This window comes from Leucopleurus acutus (assembly GCF_964270905.1).
Source record: "Leucopleurus acutus genome assembly, chromosome: 1".
NCBI classification, from domain to species: domain Eukaryota; kingdom Metazoa; phylum Chordata; class Mammalia; order Artiodactyla; family Delphinidae; genus Leucopleurus; species Leucopleurus acutus.
In genome coordinates this window covers 92111793-92132812 of record NC_139142.1, presented here as the reverse complement: position 1 = coordinate 92132812, position 21020 = coordinate 92111793, and the positions used below count along the sequence as shown (strand labels likewise).

The window sequence follows — 21020 nt, the reverse complement described above, 5'->3', positions numbered from 1 at the left end:
CCAGAATATTCCATCAGGCCCTTCCTCAACTACCAACCCAATGTACTCCCTTTCTCCTTTGCATTCCTCCCACAGCACTTTGTTAATAAGACACTTAGAACCCTTGTCATATTCTGCCTTTACTAAACTATAAAATCCTTGAAGGTAAGAAGTTTTTATTTAATTTAGTACTCCTGGCAGTAAATGCCTTAGATTGCCTAGATTCACATCCTGGTGCCCTACTTACTATGTGGCCGCAAACAAGTTACTGAACCTCTCTGAGTCTCACTTTGTTTATCTGTAAAGTGGAGATAACAAGACCTACACTTAGGATTTCTTTGAGTTAAATAAAATATTGCATGTAAGGCTATTGGCACAGTGCCAGACACATAGTAAGTCCCCACCAAATTTTGGCTACAGGTATTATAAACACCTACAGCTCAAACACCAGTTTCTGGATCAACTAGGAATTGGGTCCCTGAGAGATACTAAAGGGATCAGTTTAAGGAGGACTGACTTGAGGCTCACAGAGTCATGGGGTTTGTTGGGCCCGAAGACCACCCATGTGTTGCTCCACTCCCTTCCCAGAACCTCTGACCAAAGGGCAACCCAGGACTAACAGGGCTGTTACTACAGCTCTCTTGCCCTTCCTTTCCAGAATGACTGCTGAGTGCACGTGGAAATAGGACGGCATGATGATGAGTGAGCTGGTCACTTATTCCACTGGATGCCCCTATGGTTCTGCCCCTTCACGCTTCCTCCTCAACTAATGAATTTAAAAAACTTGAAGGGAGAAGTTAGCAAAAGGAAAGACCAAGGCTCAGCAGTGGGGCAGGGAGAACAGAGGAAGAATGAGGGGAGGCAGGGCAGAGATCAGGGAGTGGGAAAACAGGAGGAAGGTTCAGAGGACATAGAGAAAGGTGACAATGGAGGTGACAGGAGGAGGCGGGGAAGGTAGAAGACAGGAAGGTAGAAGTCCCAGGTCCCCAGGGGTTAGAGAGAACAGGAAGAGTTAGCCCAGAACCCGTGGGGTTTACAGTTCTCAGTTTATGCCTCTAGGAAGTTGAGTCACTGCTTAGGAAAGAATCCGGTCAGAAGGTGGCAGTGGTGACTCAGTCACATGTTCTGAGCCAACTGTGGCCAACAATTCCTCCCTTTGTTTATCAAAAATATGTCTTGAGGCAGCTGAGCTCGAAATTAAACTGTAACAAGAAAAAAGTAATGATTCTTACTAGGCAGAGTTTTGAAGAAAAGCAACTCTAGGTACAAATGGATATCTTTCTCTAAACTTCACAACTATTTCAATCACAGATGATAGAATTAGGGAATTGTGGATTATTTTTGAAATGATCCTGTTAAACTTGGGGAGGAGACCCATAGGCCGAAGAGCATGAAGCTGCTATTGTGCCTTGTGCCTTTATTCATTGAAATTTTAATGTGAGAAATAAAATCAAGGTAAATTTTCATAACATTTTTCCACTTTAAACTCAAGATGGGTAATTTTTGGCTCAAGAGTGGCATACACTCTTCACATGTTCTCTTCAGAGCAGGTTTGCTCAGGTCACATTGTGAGAAGTCAGAAAATAAATAACTTCTGCCTTGACAGGCGTCTCTGGCTTTTTCATCCAGAGTTGAGGCGGAGCCTTGATAGTGCAAACCCATTTATTCGGTTAGGGGTTGTCACTGAGTTGCTTTTTAGTTCTGTTTTATTACAACTTAGACAAAACTATACCCCCTCCGCCCCCACATGCACCTACACCACGCCTAGTTTTGAGCTGAAAATTTAAAAGCTTGAGACAATGAAATCAGTGGATTGATTCTAAATTTAACCTCCAAGGTTTGAGAATGGAACAATTCAAATATTTAAAAAACAAAGATAAGAAACGTTTACAGTTTTGGAATGCCAGTTGTACATTTAGACAGAGCTAAAAAATTGTTAGGCTAATATGTCAAAATAAATTGCTAGAATTTTAGTCAGTTCTTTTTAGACATGTAAAACCTTCAGAATTTCATAAAAACCCTCATTTAAAAATCAGTTTTGAAATTTCAAATAAACAATTTCCCAATGTAGAAAGCTACCAGAATTCTAAAACTGAATTGTGATGGGTCATTTCCAAAACACAAATGGATGGCCGAATAGAATAATTTATCTCTCTGAAAGACCAGCTTCCCACCTCTGAATGTTTTCTGTTTACCATGTTTTCTATTCTATCCTGCCCTCTTGCTTAGCCCCTGCTTTTCTTCTCTTTCCCTTTTCTTACATGCCACCATCTTTTTATTTTCTCTTGCTTGTGTTTTAATCTTGTTTTTCCTTTAATCCTTTTCTCTTTTAAAAATTTCCTTGCCTCTCTTATTTTTTCTATTGTTTTCAGTTTCCTCCATCCTGCTTTACTTTTGTCTTTCCCCATCTTCTTTCCCTGCCTCAGCTCTTAACTGATAACCACAGAATTAAAGTATGTGCATATAAGTATTTCCAGTTATCTTATTTATTGGGGAAAGTTTTATATTTCCCATTAGTAATTATCAAAGAAAGAAAATAGAATTTTATGTATTTCTATGAGATATATACCTTTTATATAGAAATATATAAAAATTTAAACATTTCTATTAAAAAAATAAAGTGGCTATTACTTTATATGCTCTCTCTCCCCTTGCTTATGTTCTGATGGTCAAGGGCATGCAAACCAGGAACAAGGAAGTGGAGGGTGGCTTTGATTCAGGGCATATGGTAGAGAGGTGGAACAGAACTTCACCTCTCACTTTTTTTCTAAGGTTCTAATGGCTCATTAGTAGTGGAGGGATGATACAATGTAGAAGGCTTTCAATCAATCTTCCCTTTTCAAGTATTCTTTATCCTGGTTTTTCAAAATAGGCTGATCTGCTTCTCCTATCAAGTAGTGAGCCACATGGCCTCTGTTATATTGAAACTGCTGAGCTTGATGGGTAAGTTATTAAGGTCAAAATAATTATTTAGATTGGTTTTCAATTTATTTAAGAGTAATAGCTTTAGACAGCCGCATAGCACAGGGAGATCAGTTTGGTGCTTTGTGACCACCTAGAGGGGTGGGATAGGGAGGGTGGGAGGGAGGGAGATGCAAGAGGGAAGAGATATGGGGATATATGTATATGTATAACTGATTCACTTTGTTATAAAGCAGAAACTAACACACCATTGTAAAGCAGTTATACTCCAATAAAGATGTTAAAAAAAAAAAGAGTAATAGCTTTAGAAACAGAACCTAACTTAAACCTTATTCTTAGATGTGGTATATGTATACAATGGACTATTACTCAGCCATAAAAAAGAACAAAATAATGCCATTTGTAGCAACATGGATGGACCTAGAGATTATCATACTAAGTGAAGTAAGTCAGACAGAGAAAGACAAGTACCATAAGATATCGCTTATACGTGGAATCTAAAAAAAATGATACAGAGGAACTTGTTTCAAAGCATAGACTCACAGACATAGAAAACAAATTTATGGTTCCCAAAGGGAAGGGGGGAGGGATAAATTAGGGATTTGAGATTAACAGATACGCACTACTATATATAAAATAGATAAACAACAACAAGGACCTACTTTATAACACAGGGAACTATATTCAATATCTTGTAATAACCTATAATGGAAAATAATCTGAAAAAGAATATATATATATGTGTATATATATATATATATATAAAAAAACTGAAGAACTTTTCTGTACACCTGAAATATTGTAAATCAACTCTATTTCAATCAAAAAAAAATCTAAAAAGGCCCTAATGCTTCATTTTATTTTCTTGGAAGAAATAAGACTCTGAATTGCAAAGTCCATTTGCTAATTACTTTGCAGATCTTGTGAAACCTCTGTTTTTTCTCTTAAATTTATTTCTTTCAGAAACAGTGAGCTAAACATATATACGTAAATAGCTTTACACAGGGACTTTTCACTGAGATTCCCTGGAAGGGTTTTCTGTTTGTTTGTTTGTTTTTAATTTCAAGTGATTGTCTAAGGAAAATGAGAGGAGTGACAATCAAGATCCCTTGAAGAGGGCTTCCCTGGTGGCGCAGTGACTGAGAGTCTGCCTGCCAATGCAGGGAACATGAGTTCGTGCCCCGGTCCGGGAGGATCCCACATGCCGCAGAGCGGCTGGGAAAAGATCCCTTGAAGAAAGAGGACTGATGTTACTTTAGAAGGCAACTTTTGGAACTGGGTCAAATGAAGATGTAGAGAGATAAGAGAGAAATGGAGTAGGATGCAGTTTTGACATGGATGCTAATTTGGAATTTAGTTATGGACTGTATAGTAATTCTGTTTCAGTGGATTCGGTTTGTCTGTCTGACATCAAAATATTTATTGAATGCTTACATTTTAAAGATACTATATGTGTGCTTTAGATGAATTTCATCATTTAATCCTAACGTAGGTACTATATAAGCCCTGTTGTACAGGTGAGAAAATGAAGGCTTAGAGAGATGAAAGAATTTGTCCCACACTTCTAGAGAGTGAAGCCAGGACTCAAACCTGGCAGCTGACAAAAGAGCCCATGGTTTTAGCCACTGCTTTCAAAATAAATGCTGTATTGAGCTATCCAAATAGAGTTCAGCCTGTATGATCTTACCCTTGGTCTGGGCAGAAGCTAAAATAGTGCTAAGAGGAAAATTTATAGCCATATATGTATACACTTGAAAAGAGAAAAAGCCTCCAATGAATGATCTAATCTTCCATCTCATGAACCTAGAAAATAGCAAAATAAACTCAAATCAAGCAGAAGGGAGGAGATAAAGAGTGGAAACCAATGAATTTGAAAATAGAAAAACAATAGAGAAAAGTCAATGAAACAGAGAGCTAGTTCTTTGAAAACATCAATAAAATAAACAAACTTTTAAGAAGACAGGGAAAGAAAAAAAGAGAGAAGACCCAAGTTAACAATATCATGAATGAACCAGGGGATATTATGACAGATCCTGAAGTCATCAAAAGGATATGGAAATACTACAAACCGCTCTATGTACATTAATTTAACAAAGTAGATAAAATGGACCACTTCATCAGAAAACAAACTATCAGAACCCATCCAATATGAAATGGATAATTTGAATAGCCCTGTAGCTATTAAGGAAACTGAATTCAAATGTAAAATATAAAACTATAGGGGCTTCCCTGGTGGCGCAGTGGTTGAGGGTCCGCCTGCCGATGCAGGGGACACGGGTTCGTGCCCCGGTCCGGGAAGATCCCACATGCTGAGGAATGGCTGGGCCTGTGAGCCATGGCCGCTGAGCCTGAGCGTCTGGAGCCTGTGCTCCACAACGGGAGAGGCCACAACAGTGAGAGGCCCGCATACCACAAAAAAACAAAACAAAACAAAACTATAAAACCTTTAGAGAAAAACATAGTAGAAAATCTTCAAGATTTAGGGCTAGTCAAAGAGTTCTTAGATTTGATCCCAAAAGCGTAATACATAAAAGGAAAATTTGACAAACTGGAATTCATCAAATTAAAATTTTTTTCTGTGCAAAAGACCCTGTTAAGAGGGTGAAAAAATAAGCTACAGACTAGGAGAAAATATTTGCAACCTATCTACCTGGCAAAGGACTTGTATCTTGAAAATATTAAAAAACCTCAAAACCCCACAGTAAAAAAACTAAACAATCCAGTTAGAAAATTGGCAAATGACATGAAGGGAGATTTCACTAAAGATGATATACAGATGGCAAATAAGCACACGAAAAGATGTTCAACAACATTAGCCATTAGGGATATTAAAATTAGAACCACAATGACATATCACTTCCCACCTATCAGAATAACTAAAAGAAAAAATAGTGAGAACTCTAAATGCTGGCAAGGATGTTGGGAAACAGGGTCACTCACACATTGCTGATGGGAATGTAAAATGCTACAATCACTCTGGAAAACAGTTTGGCAGTTTCTTAAAATACTAAACATGTAACTACCATATCACCCAGCAGTTTCATTCCCAGACATTTATCCCAGAGGAATGACATATGTTTACACAAAAACTTATATACAAATGTTTGGGGCAGCTTTATTTGTAATATCCAAACACTAGAAACAACTTATATGTTCTTCAACAGGTGAGTGGTTGAACAAACTGTGGTATATCCATATCGTGCAATATTACTGAGCAATAAAAAGGAATGAACTATCGATACACGCGACAACCTGGATGAATCTTCACAGAGTCATTTTGAGTGGACAAAAGCCAATCCCAAAGGGTCACATACTGTATTATTTCATTTATATAACATCACTATAAAATTAGAGTAGTGGACAGCAGATTAGGGATTGCTGGGAGTTAAAGATGGGTTTCAGGAGGCAGGGAAGTGAGTGTGTCCATAAAGGGAGACTGAAGGAATCCTTGTGGTGATTGGAATGTTCTGGATCTTGACTGTCAATGTCAGTATCCTGCTCATGATATTGTGATATAGTTTTGCAAGATGGTACCAGAGGGGAAATTGAGTAAAGGGTACAAAGGATCTTTCTGTATTGTTTCTTATGCTGAAATCATTTTGAAGTTTATCAAGATATTGAGGCAGATTAAGGAAGAGTATGAAGGTAGTAATCAGGAGTTTTGGAAAAGAAATTTTTTTTTATCAGTAAGGTCTATGTGTGATTATTCTTCCCCTTTAGCTTCCACATCTGAAGGTGGAAGTGAGCTGGTACAGAGAATCCTGAAGAAGTAACTTAACATGATGATGATGAACTTTGATGAGTGATGGGATTTATGGTCATGGAACGAGGGCTGTCTGGTCCAGCTGGTGTGACTGACTGTTTCAATTATTTGAAAAGTCATTTAAATGACCCAACTCATTTCGGTCCTTTAACCTCAACACCACTGTCTCACTCTTTTCCATCAAGCCCAGCTCAATATCTGCCTCAATTATGAAGTTATTCTTGACTATTTCAATCCCTACACATCTCTGCCTCCTACGAATTGATAGAATTAGATCAATAAGGTTACTTTTAAACAAAGACATTTCAATTATACATTCAACTTAATATTTCATGCAGAAAGGTGTTTCACCAATGGGCATTCCTTGGGTTGGGTATATATTGTCGTAACATGATTGTGAAGCTCACTCATGGGAAGTTTAGATTAAATGCAGTCTCAGGTACCTGCTCAGTTCTCTAAATTCAATTATTTCATGGTTTGGCATGTGCTTCTAAAAGGCGATATTTGCTTTTTTACCTACCACTTGTTTCCTGCAAGAGGACAGTAACCTTTAGTGGCTGCATTGAGGTTCATGAGTGACTATGGTATATATTCAATCAATATTTGTTGACTGAATTAGCCCACTACTAAACATCTCATAAAGGTAGAACTCTGACAGATGATCTTAAGTTACAGTAGAAGAGAATTAGGTTGAACTCAGTGAGGAAACTGGTATTGCAAACTCTTTAAACACAAGACTTTAGTGATGGTCATAGAATCTTCACTGCTGGTCATTTCACGAATACCAGAGAGCCATCTGTCCAGTGTATATGTGGTCTTGCCTGGAAGAAGATGACCAGCTCACTGTGATCTACTTAGTTCTTGTCTAGTTGTGTGATTCTAGACTTATGGGATTCTTGGCTTGACTCTCCAAGAAAAAGAAAGCTGTATTCCTTTTCCCATTTGAATTTCAGCTACTGTGAAATTAGCCATGACCATCTCTTACAAGTAAAACTCCTACATAGATAGCAGACTCTGGAGTGATACTGGCCTCCTTTATTTGGCAACTGTGTTCCCATTCCTAATGTGTTTTGTAACTCATGCATGATGTCTAAGTAGGTTTGAATGAAAGCATATTTATTACATCCTCTGTTTTTTCAAATAGCAAAACAGATTACTCTGTTGTTACACAGATGTGCCGTGGGTGGAATGCCAGCTCTTAGGAGCCTGCAAAGCCCTGTCCATTTTCCCGAGGTAGTGTGGGAGGTGTGAATGACATTCAGAGGGAGAGGGAGTGTTGGATTTTGCATGTGCTGAGATTGCTGAAGTGTCCCTGATGGCTTTGTGTAAGATGCTGTTGGGCTGTTCCATTTAAAAGTTCATGCCGTGTCAATTAATTTCACAGGGAAACGAACCTTAAAGTGCGCCATGCGCTATCAGTTACCTCAGAACTTGGAGCAGATATTAGCAGACTTGCAAAGTTTGATGGTAAGTGTTTAAAACTGACAAACAAAAATCTCAAAAAGCTTTTGTAACAAAGCAATGTAACAAACTAATTATATGAAATTCAATTTATGTTTCTTTTTATTTGGTGGAAAGACATAAAATTCTCCAAGCATCAAAGCCTGTAATCTCTTCTCACACTAAAGAGTAAAAGTGTTTTACTCTTTTACTCTCCAAGGGGAGAATGGCTTTATCAGTTCATCGTTCCTTTCATCCTTGTTTCCTCTTCTCTAGATCTTGTTCTCTCTAGTCCCACAATACTCTTCACTTGCCTGACCTAGATCTCCTTGGAGCCTTATGCAGACATGCTGAGGATGAATACAGGCCACACTCATATTTCTAGCTTTAACCAGCCATCCATTCTCTGGCTCCATAACAAAGGCCAAACACTAGACTGCAGACTTCATGAAGACAGTAATCCTGCCTCATATATTTCTGTGTCCTTCAGAGTGCCTGGTATAATGTCTTAAAGATAGCAAGTGTTCTAGAAGAATATTCTGATTTATTAATCAGTTGGTCAGCTGTTGCACTTTATTTTAGACCATGGTTTTGCTATCACCATCTTCACATCATTCAACCCAGTCCCCTGCTCCTCAGCATGGTCTCTCTTGCCTGTTCTACTCCAGCTGTGTTTTTCTTGTCTGTTAAAACTGTTGCAGAGAAACAGAATCCTTCGAGTCAAAGCAGAGAGCCATTAATGGTAGGATTCTAGGCACCCTGACAGACTGTGGGAGAATCTTTGGGTCTTTCTGGCGCCCCTCAGTGGTTTCTTATTTTACACACTTATAGGTCTGGCCTTGAATATCAGTATTTCCATATAGATTGGTTTTATTTATTAACAAATATTTATGAGTTTCGGGCTATCTTTCAAAATGTTTTCTGTGGAGTCCACTAAAGGAAAATGTGGACAAGGGTCTTAGCATGATCCCATGAGTTAGAGCACAGGCAAATTTAATTTTAAAGTTTCTCAGTGGACAGCTTAGAGTTTATACTGCCTGTGCTTTGCATTTGCTTGTAAACTCACTCTGATTCTGTTAATATTTTAGTCTTTCTTAAATGAGTGGTGTTGTAGAAAACGTTTATAGAAAACAAATTGTTCCTCCAGTGTGAGATTTAAGTCAAGGGAATAACCAGGAAACTGAATGGCCCAAGAAATATTTTGATTAGATTAAAACAAATTACACATTTTCTACTAAGTAATTTTTTCAATGAAATGTTACTGTTACATGAATCCAAGAAAAGTAAATTGTGCTCATGAATCAAAATACTTTCTTAAAATATGTCATAGAATATTTATGGAGTCCTAAAAGGGCAAAAGCTAAATGTAATTTACTCATTTCTTTCCTGGCAGGATTGTACCTTTACACCTCTGTCAGTTTATAAGGAGGTAAAAATTCATGGCTTTTTGCTTACTTTACCATCAAAAAGAAGAAAATGATGTTATAATTACCAGTTCATTTTCTTTCACAGATACTGGTACAGATAGCCTACACTATGACTCAGTTACAAACAGCCCTGAAATCGTAGTGACATAAACGGTTGAAGTTTATTTCTTCCTCATGTCACATCTGATGCAGGTTGGGTGGCCTTCTTCATCTTGTAGCCATGATGCCTAGACTAATGGCCTTTAAGGTGAGCACGTCACAGTAAGGATGAGATGAAAGAGACAAACTGACTTTCAACTGCTCTTCCTCTCACTTTTCGTTGGCCAGCGTGGGTCACATGGGCCTGACCTAACTGCAAGGGAGGCTGGGAAATAACGAGTATGGATATTTGTTGAGTACTGTCTCTACCACACGCATCCTCTGACCATAGGTCAGTTCCAGGGTAGTGTATAAAGGGCCAGGCTGGATTAGGTAGACTTTTTTTTTTTTTTTTTTTTTTTTGCGGTACGCGGGCCTCTCACTGTTGTGGCCTCTCCCGTTGCGGAGCACAGGCTCCGGACGCGCAGGCTCAGCCGCTCCACGGCATGTGGGATCCTCCCGGACCGGGGCACGAACCTGTGTCCCCTGCATCGGCAGGCAGACTCTCAACCACTGCGCCACCAGGGAAGCCCTAGGTAGACTTCTTACTTGGAACTGCAGGAATGGGGCCAAGAATCCTCCTTCTCAGCATGACTCCTTATAGTCTTAGTCCCCCCTTCCCTGCTTGACTTTTTCTTCTCATAGCACTTATCACCATCTGGCATCCTCTACAAACTGCTTATTTTCTGTTTATTATTATTGTCGATCGCTACCTGCTGCCATGTAAGCTGCACAGGGATCTTCGTTTTGCTCACTGATACATGCCAAGTCCCTAGAACAAAGCTCAAAAAATACTTGCTGAATGCATGAATAAATGGTCACAGGTGCCAGAGAATGGGGGAAAGGACCAGCCTCAGGCCCCAGAGAGACTTGATAGAGCAAAGGAGTGGCCTAAGGTAAGGGATTGAGAGTGGAGTGTGAAACGATGGGGTGAGGAGGAGGCTTCCTGATGGGAACTTGTAAGACAAAGCAAGGGTGTTGGGTCCCCTTCTGCTGGAGGGCAGTGGCTAGGAGAGGGGTCATCTGGTGGTTTTACAATGTCTTGTCTTCAGAATCTTTCCTCCAAACACAATTTAACACAAAAATCCCAAATTTAAACCAATACACGTGGTGCTGCTTGGGCTGAAGCAGGAAAATACCTAAAATAATTCCTTTATCACAGATGGGATAACAGGTCCTGAGAGGTCAGAGGATTTGCATATATATATAAATAGTCTTTTGTTAATGCTTCATAAACTTTATTTTAAAAGTGTATTAATAATTATTACTTAATAGTTGTGGCCTGTTCACATAGCACAGATAATTCACCAAATCTCCAACATATAATCGTTTTCCCAAATAAAGGCAACACAGGCCTCTCTTGTCTCTCATTTATACGTAAATTGTGGTCACTTTTCAGAGAACATGTAATACCAAATTTTTGAGGCTAGTACGCTTCTGGGCTAAATACCAGATTTCTGCTAAAGTTACTCTTTCATTCTTAAATCTTGGGTTGAATTTCAATCTACCTTAAAGTTCAAGGCAATTTGATGTTCCGTGGGTTTAGCCATATTAAAATATGATTTCTTGGGCTTCCCTGGTGGCGCAGTGGTTGAGAGTCTGCCTGCGGATGCAGGGGACACGGGTTCGTGCCCCGGTCTGGGAAGATCCCACATGCCGCGGAGCGGCTGGGCCCGTGAGCCATGGCCACTGAGCCTGCGTGTCTGGAGCCTGTGCTCCGCAACGGGAGAGGCCACAACAGTGAGAGGCCCGCGTACCGCAAAAAAAAAAAAAAAAATATATATATATATATATATATATATGATGTTTCCAAGAAAGCATTTGAAAATGAACGGAGGAATTAGGGGGAAATACTGTAAATTAGATCCAATATACAAATTAGATTTCCCCTGTTGGCAGCCAAATTTAAGGACGAAGAGAGTGATGCAAGATGTGGAAAAGTTTTTGAAAGAGTTGGAACAGTTAACAAACCCCAAATCCTTCCCACAATTGCTTTTGCTTTCTTATAACCTTCAACTTTTCCTTCATTTCCTTTTCTCCAAGCCCTAGTTTTAAGTTCAGTCTCTCCCTGCCTCTGTGACACACACATTCACACACCATATACTATATACACACATTCCTCTAATGACCCCATTTCACCATTTTTCTTTCCTCTGTTTTTGCATTATTTCTAACTATTCTCTTTACATCTTCCTCTTTCACTCTTTATTTTAGTTTACTTATCTCCTCTACCCACATTGTCTCTTTTTCTGTTATTTTTTATCTTTTCTGTTTTCATCACTCTCTCTCTATTAATTAATTACGTTTATTCATTAAGCACCCCTAAGGACAAGATGCAATACAAAGTATGTAGAATTCTAACACATCTTCACATGTATTATCAAGGTTCTTTTGATCCTTTTACTCCTCCAGTCTTCTTCTATCCCCTCTTTTATGTCTCCTCTGTTAACCTTTGTCATAATGGGGTATCAGTAGATTTCAAATTTTCTTCTGGTGACTAAAAAAAGATTTCCTTGAATCATGGGAATTAAAACCAGATATTGCATCTTTTAGCTTAAATTAAAAGTATGATATCAGCACTGTGTACACTTGGAAATGCCCTGCCTGTCTATGGCAAGGTCTAATAGATGAGACATGTGTGAGGCATGCTCTTTCTGTCTGTGCTAAGAATATCTTTTAGCTTGTGACTTCTGGGAAGATCTGGGTATGGTCTTATTTTTGCTTCTAGTTACCATGTGCTTTTTCTTCTGAGATTTGTCAAAATACTTTCTTAACCCCAAACTACAGTTTTTTGTCCTTGTGTCATAAGGACATATCACATCTTCTAAGTAGCTAAAGACCTGAATTTCCCAGTCCTAACCCTAGAGAAGTCCCCACTGGGAACTCCAAACTGGGGACAAGACCAAGAGTCAAAACTGAGATGGGTAGGGCTCCACGATGTCTCTTGTTAGTCTCCCCGCCTCCCTACTTTTGCCCTTAAACCCAAGGACAGTGTCTTGTTGGTGGCCTCTTTAGGCATGGCATGAGCTTTTATTTTTTTTATAAAGATTGTCACTTCAGACTACTTTTTTTTAAAAAAAATTATCTATTTATTTTTGGCTGCGTTGGGTCTTTGTTGCTGCACGCAGGCTTTTCTCTGGTTGCGGCGAGCGGGGGCTACCTACTCTTGGTTGCGGTGCAAGGGCTTCTTGTTGCGGTGGCTTCTCTTGTTGCGGAGCATGGGCTCTAGGCGTACGGGCTTCAGCAGTTGTGGCTGGAGGGCTCTAGAGCACAGGCTCAGTAGTTGTGGCGCACGGGCTTAGTTGCTCCGTGGCATGTGGGATCTTCCCGGACCAGGGCTTGAACCCATGTCCCCTGCATCGGCAGGTGGATTCTTAACCACTGCGCCACCAGAGCAGCCCAGGCATGGCATGAGCTTTCCTTCATTCTTTTCTTGCTTTTATCCATTCACTCAGTCACCTGTTCATTTATCCACTAAATGTATATTTAACAATGGCAGGGGGATACAGTGTTTAGTAAGCCTGGGGATACAGTGGTTAATAGGTCAGATGCAGGCCTTGCTTTCATAGCACTTATAGCCCAGGGGAGAAGACAGACTTGAACAAGAGCTCATTCTCAAAGAAGCCTTTAATTAGATAAAAGTCCTAAAGTTCTCAGGCCCTACACATGATGTTGACGCATGAAGAAGTACTCACTATGTACCAGGCACCATGCTAAGTAATTGCACATATTATCTTACTAAATCCTTACAGGCCTGGGAGGAAGAGATTATTATTACTTCCAACTTATGGGCAAGGAATTTGAATCCCAGATAAATTGAATAACTTTCCCAAGGTCCCAGGGTTACTAAGTGGAGGAGTTAGAATATGAACCTAGGACTGCTGGCAAAGCCTAGCCTATGAAAGGGCATGAGAGGCTCTAAACTACAAACAGAAAGGCAGCATGGGAGAGTCAGGGGAATCAGCATGACTGCTTAGATCCTGATCAGGGTAAGATACACATTTCAAGAATATTTTAAACCTGAAAATGCAAAATGAATTTCCAGAGATCAAGTCCATCCAGGACTCAGATGACATCATCATGTTTTTAAAAAGTAGCAAATGTTCTCAGTGTTCTTGAATGTCAGGATCCCCGAGAAGAGCTCATAGGAGAGCTGGCCAAACATAGAGACCAGCACATGCAAGACAGAGGTGGGTTTTGGTAGGTAAATCCATTTATTTGAAAAGTTCTCATATAAATATTTTTATACATTTCAAACATCAGAAAAAAATTGATATGTAGTCTGTTGAATTTTATAAAAAATATACATAACTTGACTTAAAATTATAACAAGTATAAAAATAGAGTGGATCTTGATTTTTCATGCTGAAGTCTTACAGGAATTGACGAGATTTACAAATAATAACTGGAAATAGTTTCAGTTATACATTTGTAAACTGGTCATTCTTATGCCTTGGGGAAAGCCACGGACGTAAATTGTCCAAATGTGCTTAAGACTCGTTTGCATATTGTTACTGGCTGGACTAAGGTCTGTTTTTTTGCAAATATGACAAGTTTACATATTTTGTATGACTGTTAATACTGAGTTTCGAACCAGGGAAAGGTTGACTCTTTTTTTTTTTTTTTTTTTTTTTTTTGCGGTACGCGGGCCTCTTACTGTTGTGGCCTCTCCCATTGCGGAGCACAGGCTCCGGACGCGCAGGCTCAGCGGCCATGGCTCACAGGTCTAGCCACTCCGCGGTATGTGGGATCTTCCCGGACCGGGGCACGAACCCGTGTCCCCTGCATCGGCAGGAGGACTCTCAACCACTGTGCCACCAGGGAAGCCCCCTTGGTTGACTCTTTATTTCAGGAATCTTTGTGTGTTTTTGTGAGCCTTTCTAAAGAAGAGCATGTGTGTAATTAAAACACAGAAAAACAAGCATCTCTTTTTGGTTAAAAAAACAAACAAACACACAGAAAGGCTTGGTTAGCATCTTGTGACTTTTTAAACTTATCAGATATGTTTCCTATTCACCTGGACAGAAGCACAGCCTAACAGCAAAGCCGATGTGACTGTGTAAGGCATAGATGCCTTGTGAAGACAAGGAGGAATAACTCTTCTCTTTACTGCTGGTGTTGATGTGGCCATTATGGTGGTGACGATGGGTGGCTAAGGCTTAATAGTTGAAGAATAATGAGGTTTTAGAAAATGGGAAGGTGACATTCTTCTTTCTAAGAAAAAATAAATATTTATCACAATCATCAGGGCAACAGTAGGGGGCAGTCTTCTAAACGCTAAGAAGCTCTTGGCTGGAGAAACTCTTGAACAGCAGTGATGATGTCTTATTTATCTTATTTATTTATTTTTAAATTTACCTGTTTATTTATTTATTTATTTTTGGCTGCGTTGGGTCTCCATTGCTGCGCGCCGGCTTTCTCTAGTTGCGGCGAACAGGGGCTACTCTTCATTGCGGTATGTTGTGGTGCATGGACTTCTCGTTGCGGTGGCTTCTCTTGTTGTAGAGCATGGGCTCTAGGCATGCGGGCTTCAGTAGTTGTGGCTCGTGGGATCAGTAGTTGTGGCACGCAAGCTCTAGAGCACAGGCTCAGTAGTTGTGGTACACAGGCTTAGTTGCTCCGCGGCATGTGGGATCTCCTCGGACCAGGGATCGAACCCGTGTCCCCTGCATTGACATGCGAATTCTTAACTATTGCGCCACCAGGGAAGTCCCAGGATGTCTTATTCAATAGGTAATTGTCTTAGGGAAGAGTTGTAGCGCAGATAATCAAGAAGCATTGCTAATAATAATATCCATAAAGAAATAAAGCCAACTGCTCTGGAAAAATCTTGAAGTATTGGGTACTGAATTCCATTTTCATGATAAACTATAGATTTCCACTTTAAGATAAACACTTTAGTTTGAGAAGGTTATTAGGATGGTAATTAACCAACAATCCAGCTGACTAAATTTAGAATGCCGGCAGGGTTCGGAGTGAAATCTTGTGGATTTTGTTCCGTACGGCCTAGAGTATTTCTGTGTGATTGCAAACTGGATGAATTGCTATCTGCTTACACGTCTGTTATCTTCAGAGAAGCAAACAACTGTGACTAGCTAGTTTCATTATATTTATACTTCATTATTGACATGATTTTTTTCCCAGTTATTTTCTTGCTCATTAAAGATGACTTTGTTCTCTAAACATGTGTTCAGTGAATAATTATGTGAGAAACAATGCTATTTTTCCTAAACTGTTTTCTCATCCATTGTCATCTGACTGTTTACTGCCTCTTAACTCTTTGACACGATTAGCAAAGGGAAGAAAGGTCCTACAGTTTTTCTCTAGTCCTTATTTTGCTTTATGAGAGGCATATAGTTTTGATTCCTTCTGATGTGCTTTGAGTTGCCCACCTTGTTTTCAGATCTATTTGTATCCCTTTAGAGTTAGGACAACCTAAGTCCCTCGTTGTGGCTGGGCGATTAGGTCTTCCAATCCCCTTTATCATATTACCATAGAAATATACCACTTCTTTCATTCATCTTAGACCTACTCTAATACTTATATCATCTCCCAGTCTCTCTCTTAAAACCATCTTTCCATCCATCTCCCCAGCAAGTATTTATTAAGATCCTATTATGGAGCCAGTATGATGGGTTATGGGGATATAGAAGTGAATCCAGTGCTCTCTACGAAGAAACCTGCTCACCCCTTTTGGAAAGAGGCAGAAGAGACATTGGGAAGCTTGTGTTTTGTGCTAACAGGACTAAAAGGGGGAAGTTGAGCACTTCTAAAGTTAAAAAAAAAAAGTAGTTTGGCTTTGTTCTTGCCACTTTGTTTTGACTAGGCCCTGTATTTAGTATGTATTTAAATCACTGGGCCCACACTCTTCCAGAAGGGCTGAATTGGAGTTTGGCTTCCAAAAACTGAGGCAGAGCCCCTTGGCCTTACTGCCTGTTTCTGTCTAGAACCACACCCTTGGTGTCAGGCCAGAAGTGGATGAGTCTTGGGGCCAGGGAGGAGCGAGCCAACATGTTCAAGGCTGTATTTGCCTCCATGTCAGTCTTTGCTTACGACAATAAAAATGATCAAATGAGCCTGTTTTTTATATTCCTGTTGGCAGGAACTGTGTATCATGTTGTTTTTGCCCAAAGCACTTTTTTTTTTTTTTTTTTTTTTTAGTGGCCAAGTTTGAAGCCTGAGAAATTGAGTCTTGGGTCAAGAATTTGGAATAAGCTTTGAGGGTTGCTGTTGACCCATAATTTTATGTAGGTTTTGCTGGTGACACCCAATTCAAGGTTCTACAGAATTCAGGAATGTATATTATTGGTCAAGAAAAAAAGATACTGAATTCTTAGAGTTTAGAAAAAGTCTTCTCTTCTACAATGTAATTGTCTAAACAACTTGGGCCAGTTGAAATCAGTTTTCATTTACTTTTCAATATCTGTGATATATGCTGTAATGGGAGCAAACAAGGACTTGGCCACTTCCCTTCGTATAAAAAGTGACTTTGTACAGGTTATTTAGCCTCATCCAAATCCTCCTGCCAGCACGCTCACAGTTAGCAGTGGATGTCTGGGAAGAAGCCAGTGTGTGTCCCAATTGGGGGTGTTCAGGCAGCGACACTTTTATGATACTGGAGAAAGGTAGATGGAGTTGGAAAAGCAGCCCGGAGCCCTCGAGTCTCTCATTCCTTCTAGACTCTTGTTTTTGTTTTTTCAAGCAAGGTCTATGAATATTAGTAATCTGGTTGGTTAGGAGTGATCAGGCCATGTGAAAACTGGCTGCTGTCACCTCGGTCCATGCGTTTTAAAAGGAAAAGATATCATCCTACTAAGGAAGGGAGCCCATCTAAGAAGGCTCTAGGTTCAGGAGGTGTTTGTTAGGGGTGTAACAGTGCAATACAAGGTTCTGTAGGCCTGGCTGGCCTCTCTTCCCTTCAGTCAATGCTGAAAATGTGCTTCCTTTTTTCATTTTCCAAATGACACTTTTTATGTTGCAATCTACCCTTTTGGCTTCTGATTAAATAAATGTATTTTTATTGTTTTCAAGAGAGAATTTTGTAGACACTAATCTTACCCCTGGCTGGCTTGAACCCTGTTTGGATCTACCCTCAATCTCCTTTTTCATTCCTTCCCTCTCTCTTTTTCTTCCTCTCTCTCTCTGTCTTTCAAATCTTTGTACTCTTAACTTATAAAAAGTTAACCCCAACCGTTTGCAATGCAAATGTACTTGAATCTAATAGATATATTTTGTGACAGGGTCCATGAAAGATTATTTCTGGTTTGTTTTTCTATCAAGAGAACCCTCACCCTAAAAGTGTATTTCCTTATTGAAATAATGGAACGAATTGATTCATTGATTTAGAATGGGCATGCCCTTAGTTTGGAATGGGCTTGGTATTAAAAAAAACTAGAAACATCTTCTGGACAGTTTGGGGCAAGTTATATGGTGCCTCTGAGAGCCCCCAGATCTCTGAATCTAATCAAGATAAGAAGCATAGAACAGCTGAAAGGAATCACACGCATTCTCAGGCACATGTGGCAAACAAGACCCAGGTTTCTTGGGGATGGAATATAGTAGGAACCCCGAAATTCTGATTATCAGCCTAGAAAGACCCAGTTAACTTTGGTTGTGAAACTGGAAGTATGCCACCTTAACCTGTGTGAAAGTTACATTAAATAAAAAGACATGAAATAAGAAAAACTTTTAGGATCATCCCTGCTTTATCTTTTCAAAAATCATTTGTTACAAACCAAAAGTAGAGATTAGTGATTTTTTTTCTTTTTAGAGGAATAAACATCCCATGGCTCTTGAGGTTTCTGTTCTTATTTGGACAGTGCAGAAAATTATGTTTCAAAATATCTGATGGATTTCCATCTTTGTACCCCTCCCAGATGATTTTTCCTAGCACAGCCTAGGATATATGTACATATGTGTATATATAACTCTGTGCTGTCCAAAAGAGAAGGAAAATGTACTGTATGTTGGGTGCTAAAGCAATACTGTGGACCTCTAAAGAGAGTTTGAGGTGAGTCATAAAGATGTTTGTTTTTTGTATTTTACAGGGATTGTTGTCTGTGAGGCGCCTAACAACAAACTAGATAAATTCACCGGAGTCCTCTCTTGGAAGGGCAGCAAACACTCCCTCAACAATGAGAAGATAATCCTGAGGGGCTGTGTCCTGAGAAATACCAGCTGGTGTTTTGGAATGGTTATTTTTGCAGGTACAGAAAACTCTCCAGGGTCTGTTATGGGAGAGCTCTTCCTGATATCTGCGTGAGCACGGTCTGCGGCTCTCCAGGTTGGATGAGCACGGTGCTTTTATTGCGTGCAAGGTGCCCTTCTGGGTTAACTGCAGAGTGCAGGGCACCAGGATAAGACACCGCTGCTCTGGAAATAGTTTGTGTGGCCCCACTCTGCAAGGAAACACTGACATCATGAACTTATTCTTAAGAGTGCATGGGCCTTAATTACTCAGATGCTAGATACCTACTGTTTTGTGTTTTTTTTGGGTAGATTTTTATTGGAGTATAATTGCTTCACAATACTGTGTTAGTTTCTGTTGTATAGCAAAGCGAATCAGCCATATGCATACACATGTCCCCATATCCCCTCCCACTTGAGCCTCCTTCCCACCCTCCCTATCCCACCCCTCTAGGTCATCGCAGAGCACCGAGCTGATCTCTCTGTGCTATGCAGCTGCTTCCCACTAGCTATTTTTACACTTGGTAGTGTATGTATGTCGCTACTCTCACTTCGCCCCAGCTTCCCCCTCCCTGCCCCGTGTCCTCAAGTCCATTCTCTATGTCTCCGTCTTTATTCCTGCCCTGCCAGTAGGTTCATCAGTACCATTTTTATTTTTTTTCAGATTCCATATATATGTGTTAGCATACAGCATTTGTTTTTCTCTTTCTGACTTGGTTCACCCTGTATGACAGACTCTAGGTCCATCCACCTCACTACAAATAACTCAATTTCGTTTCTTTTTATGGCTGAGTAATATTCCATTGTATGTATGTGCCACATCTTCTTTATCCATTCATCTGTTGATAGACATTTAGGTTACTGCCATGTCCTGGCTATTAATTCAAAAAGAGACATGTACCACAATGTTCATTGTAGCACTATTTATGATGCCTGTTGTTTAATTTCTCATTCTCTAACCCCGTCTCAATCATCCCCATCATTATATGTATTAATCAGCCTGCCTTTAAAGTGGAGAATGAGCCTGAAAGAAAGCCCCAGCTCTGCTGTTAATTTTGTAGTTTGCCAAGTTCAAGCAATCCTTTTGGAAAAGCCTTCTTAGAGATCCTGCAGTTATTTCTGTGTCTATTTCAGAGCTTCTTCTACTATTCGTCAGCAGGTCCTGGAAAGACTGTGCATGCTGGAGGTGGGGATGGGACTTGGGGGAGGAAGGGGAGTGCCTCTTCCTCTGCCTGCTGCCACTTTTCCTGTCTCTACTTTGTCTCTAAGGGCCCAAGATGGCACTCTCCTGCTAAGGAAGCTTACAGTAGCACCATTTCGTAAAGCCTCTCAAATTTCACTCATGGCTTCAATTGCCAGTCCTTGATTTTTTAAAAATCCTGTTTATTGTGACACCAAATTAAGATGTGTTTTGGGCCCATTGACTATATGTGCAATCAAAACTGGAATGTTCTTCTTAACTGACTTCCTTCAACAGCAACAAAATGTTCATTAAAGACTCAAAAGTGTTCCAAATCTAGAGAAATCCTCCCAATTCCTCTTAAATACTCTCAGCTGTGGGTGTTAGCAAGGCTCTTGCTGCTTGGGGCATTGCCATTGTAAGGACTTGAGAAATCCCTAGAAATGAGGCTGTATATACAGTTTTATCTGGGGATGAATCTGGTTTCATAATGTTTTCACCAGATGCTTTTACTGTTTAGTCAGGGGAATAAACCTATGATCATCTATTTCCTTATTTGCATCTTGTACTGAGAAAAAGAGTGCTAGGCTTATACGTTAACCTGTCTTTACCTTCCCCCTTTAGTCTTTCCATTTAATGAAGGGGAGATTTCTTGGAGGTCCTCTGATGTGAAGGACCTTCTTGGTTTGCTCCCTATCATTAGAGAAATGGGGGGGTGCATCGTCCCAGGAGTGGGCTGTAGCCCAAACTTTTGTTTGCCTTTGTGTGATCTTGTTTGGAATGACTAATTCGGAAGTATGGTTCAGCTATAGCATTGTTATGCTAGGACAGCTGCTGAGAGCCCCTCAGGGGTCAAGCTTTCCTTCATAATGTTGGCTCTGTGGGAAAATGCTCCTACATAGAAGAAAGTGGAGTGGTAAGTTGGACAGGTCTCCCTCCAAAAAAGTGTAACAGATAGTTCACAGAACTTGGATTGGACAGATCT

General features: G+C 40.0%; 1 protein-coding gene across 1 annotated transcript in view; it reads left to right on the top strand.

Annotated features, from left to right (window-relative positions):
- Positions 1 to 21020, top strand: part of ATP8B4 (ATPase phospholipid transporting 8B4 (putative)) — a 248531-nt gene that overhangs the window by 119942 nt on the left and 107569 nt on the right. The window contains exons 8-10 of the mRNA XM_082858644.1: positions 2852 to 2922; positions 8049 to 8131; positions 18717 to 18875. Of these exons, the coding sequence (XP_082714770.1) occupies positions 2852 to 2922; positions 8049 to 8131; positions 18717 to 18875 (313 nt within the window). The remainder of the gene's footprint in view (positions 1 to 2851; positions 2923 to 8048; positions 8132 to 18716; positions 18876 to 21020) is intronic.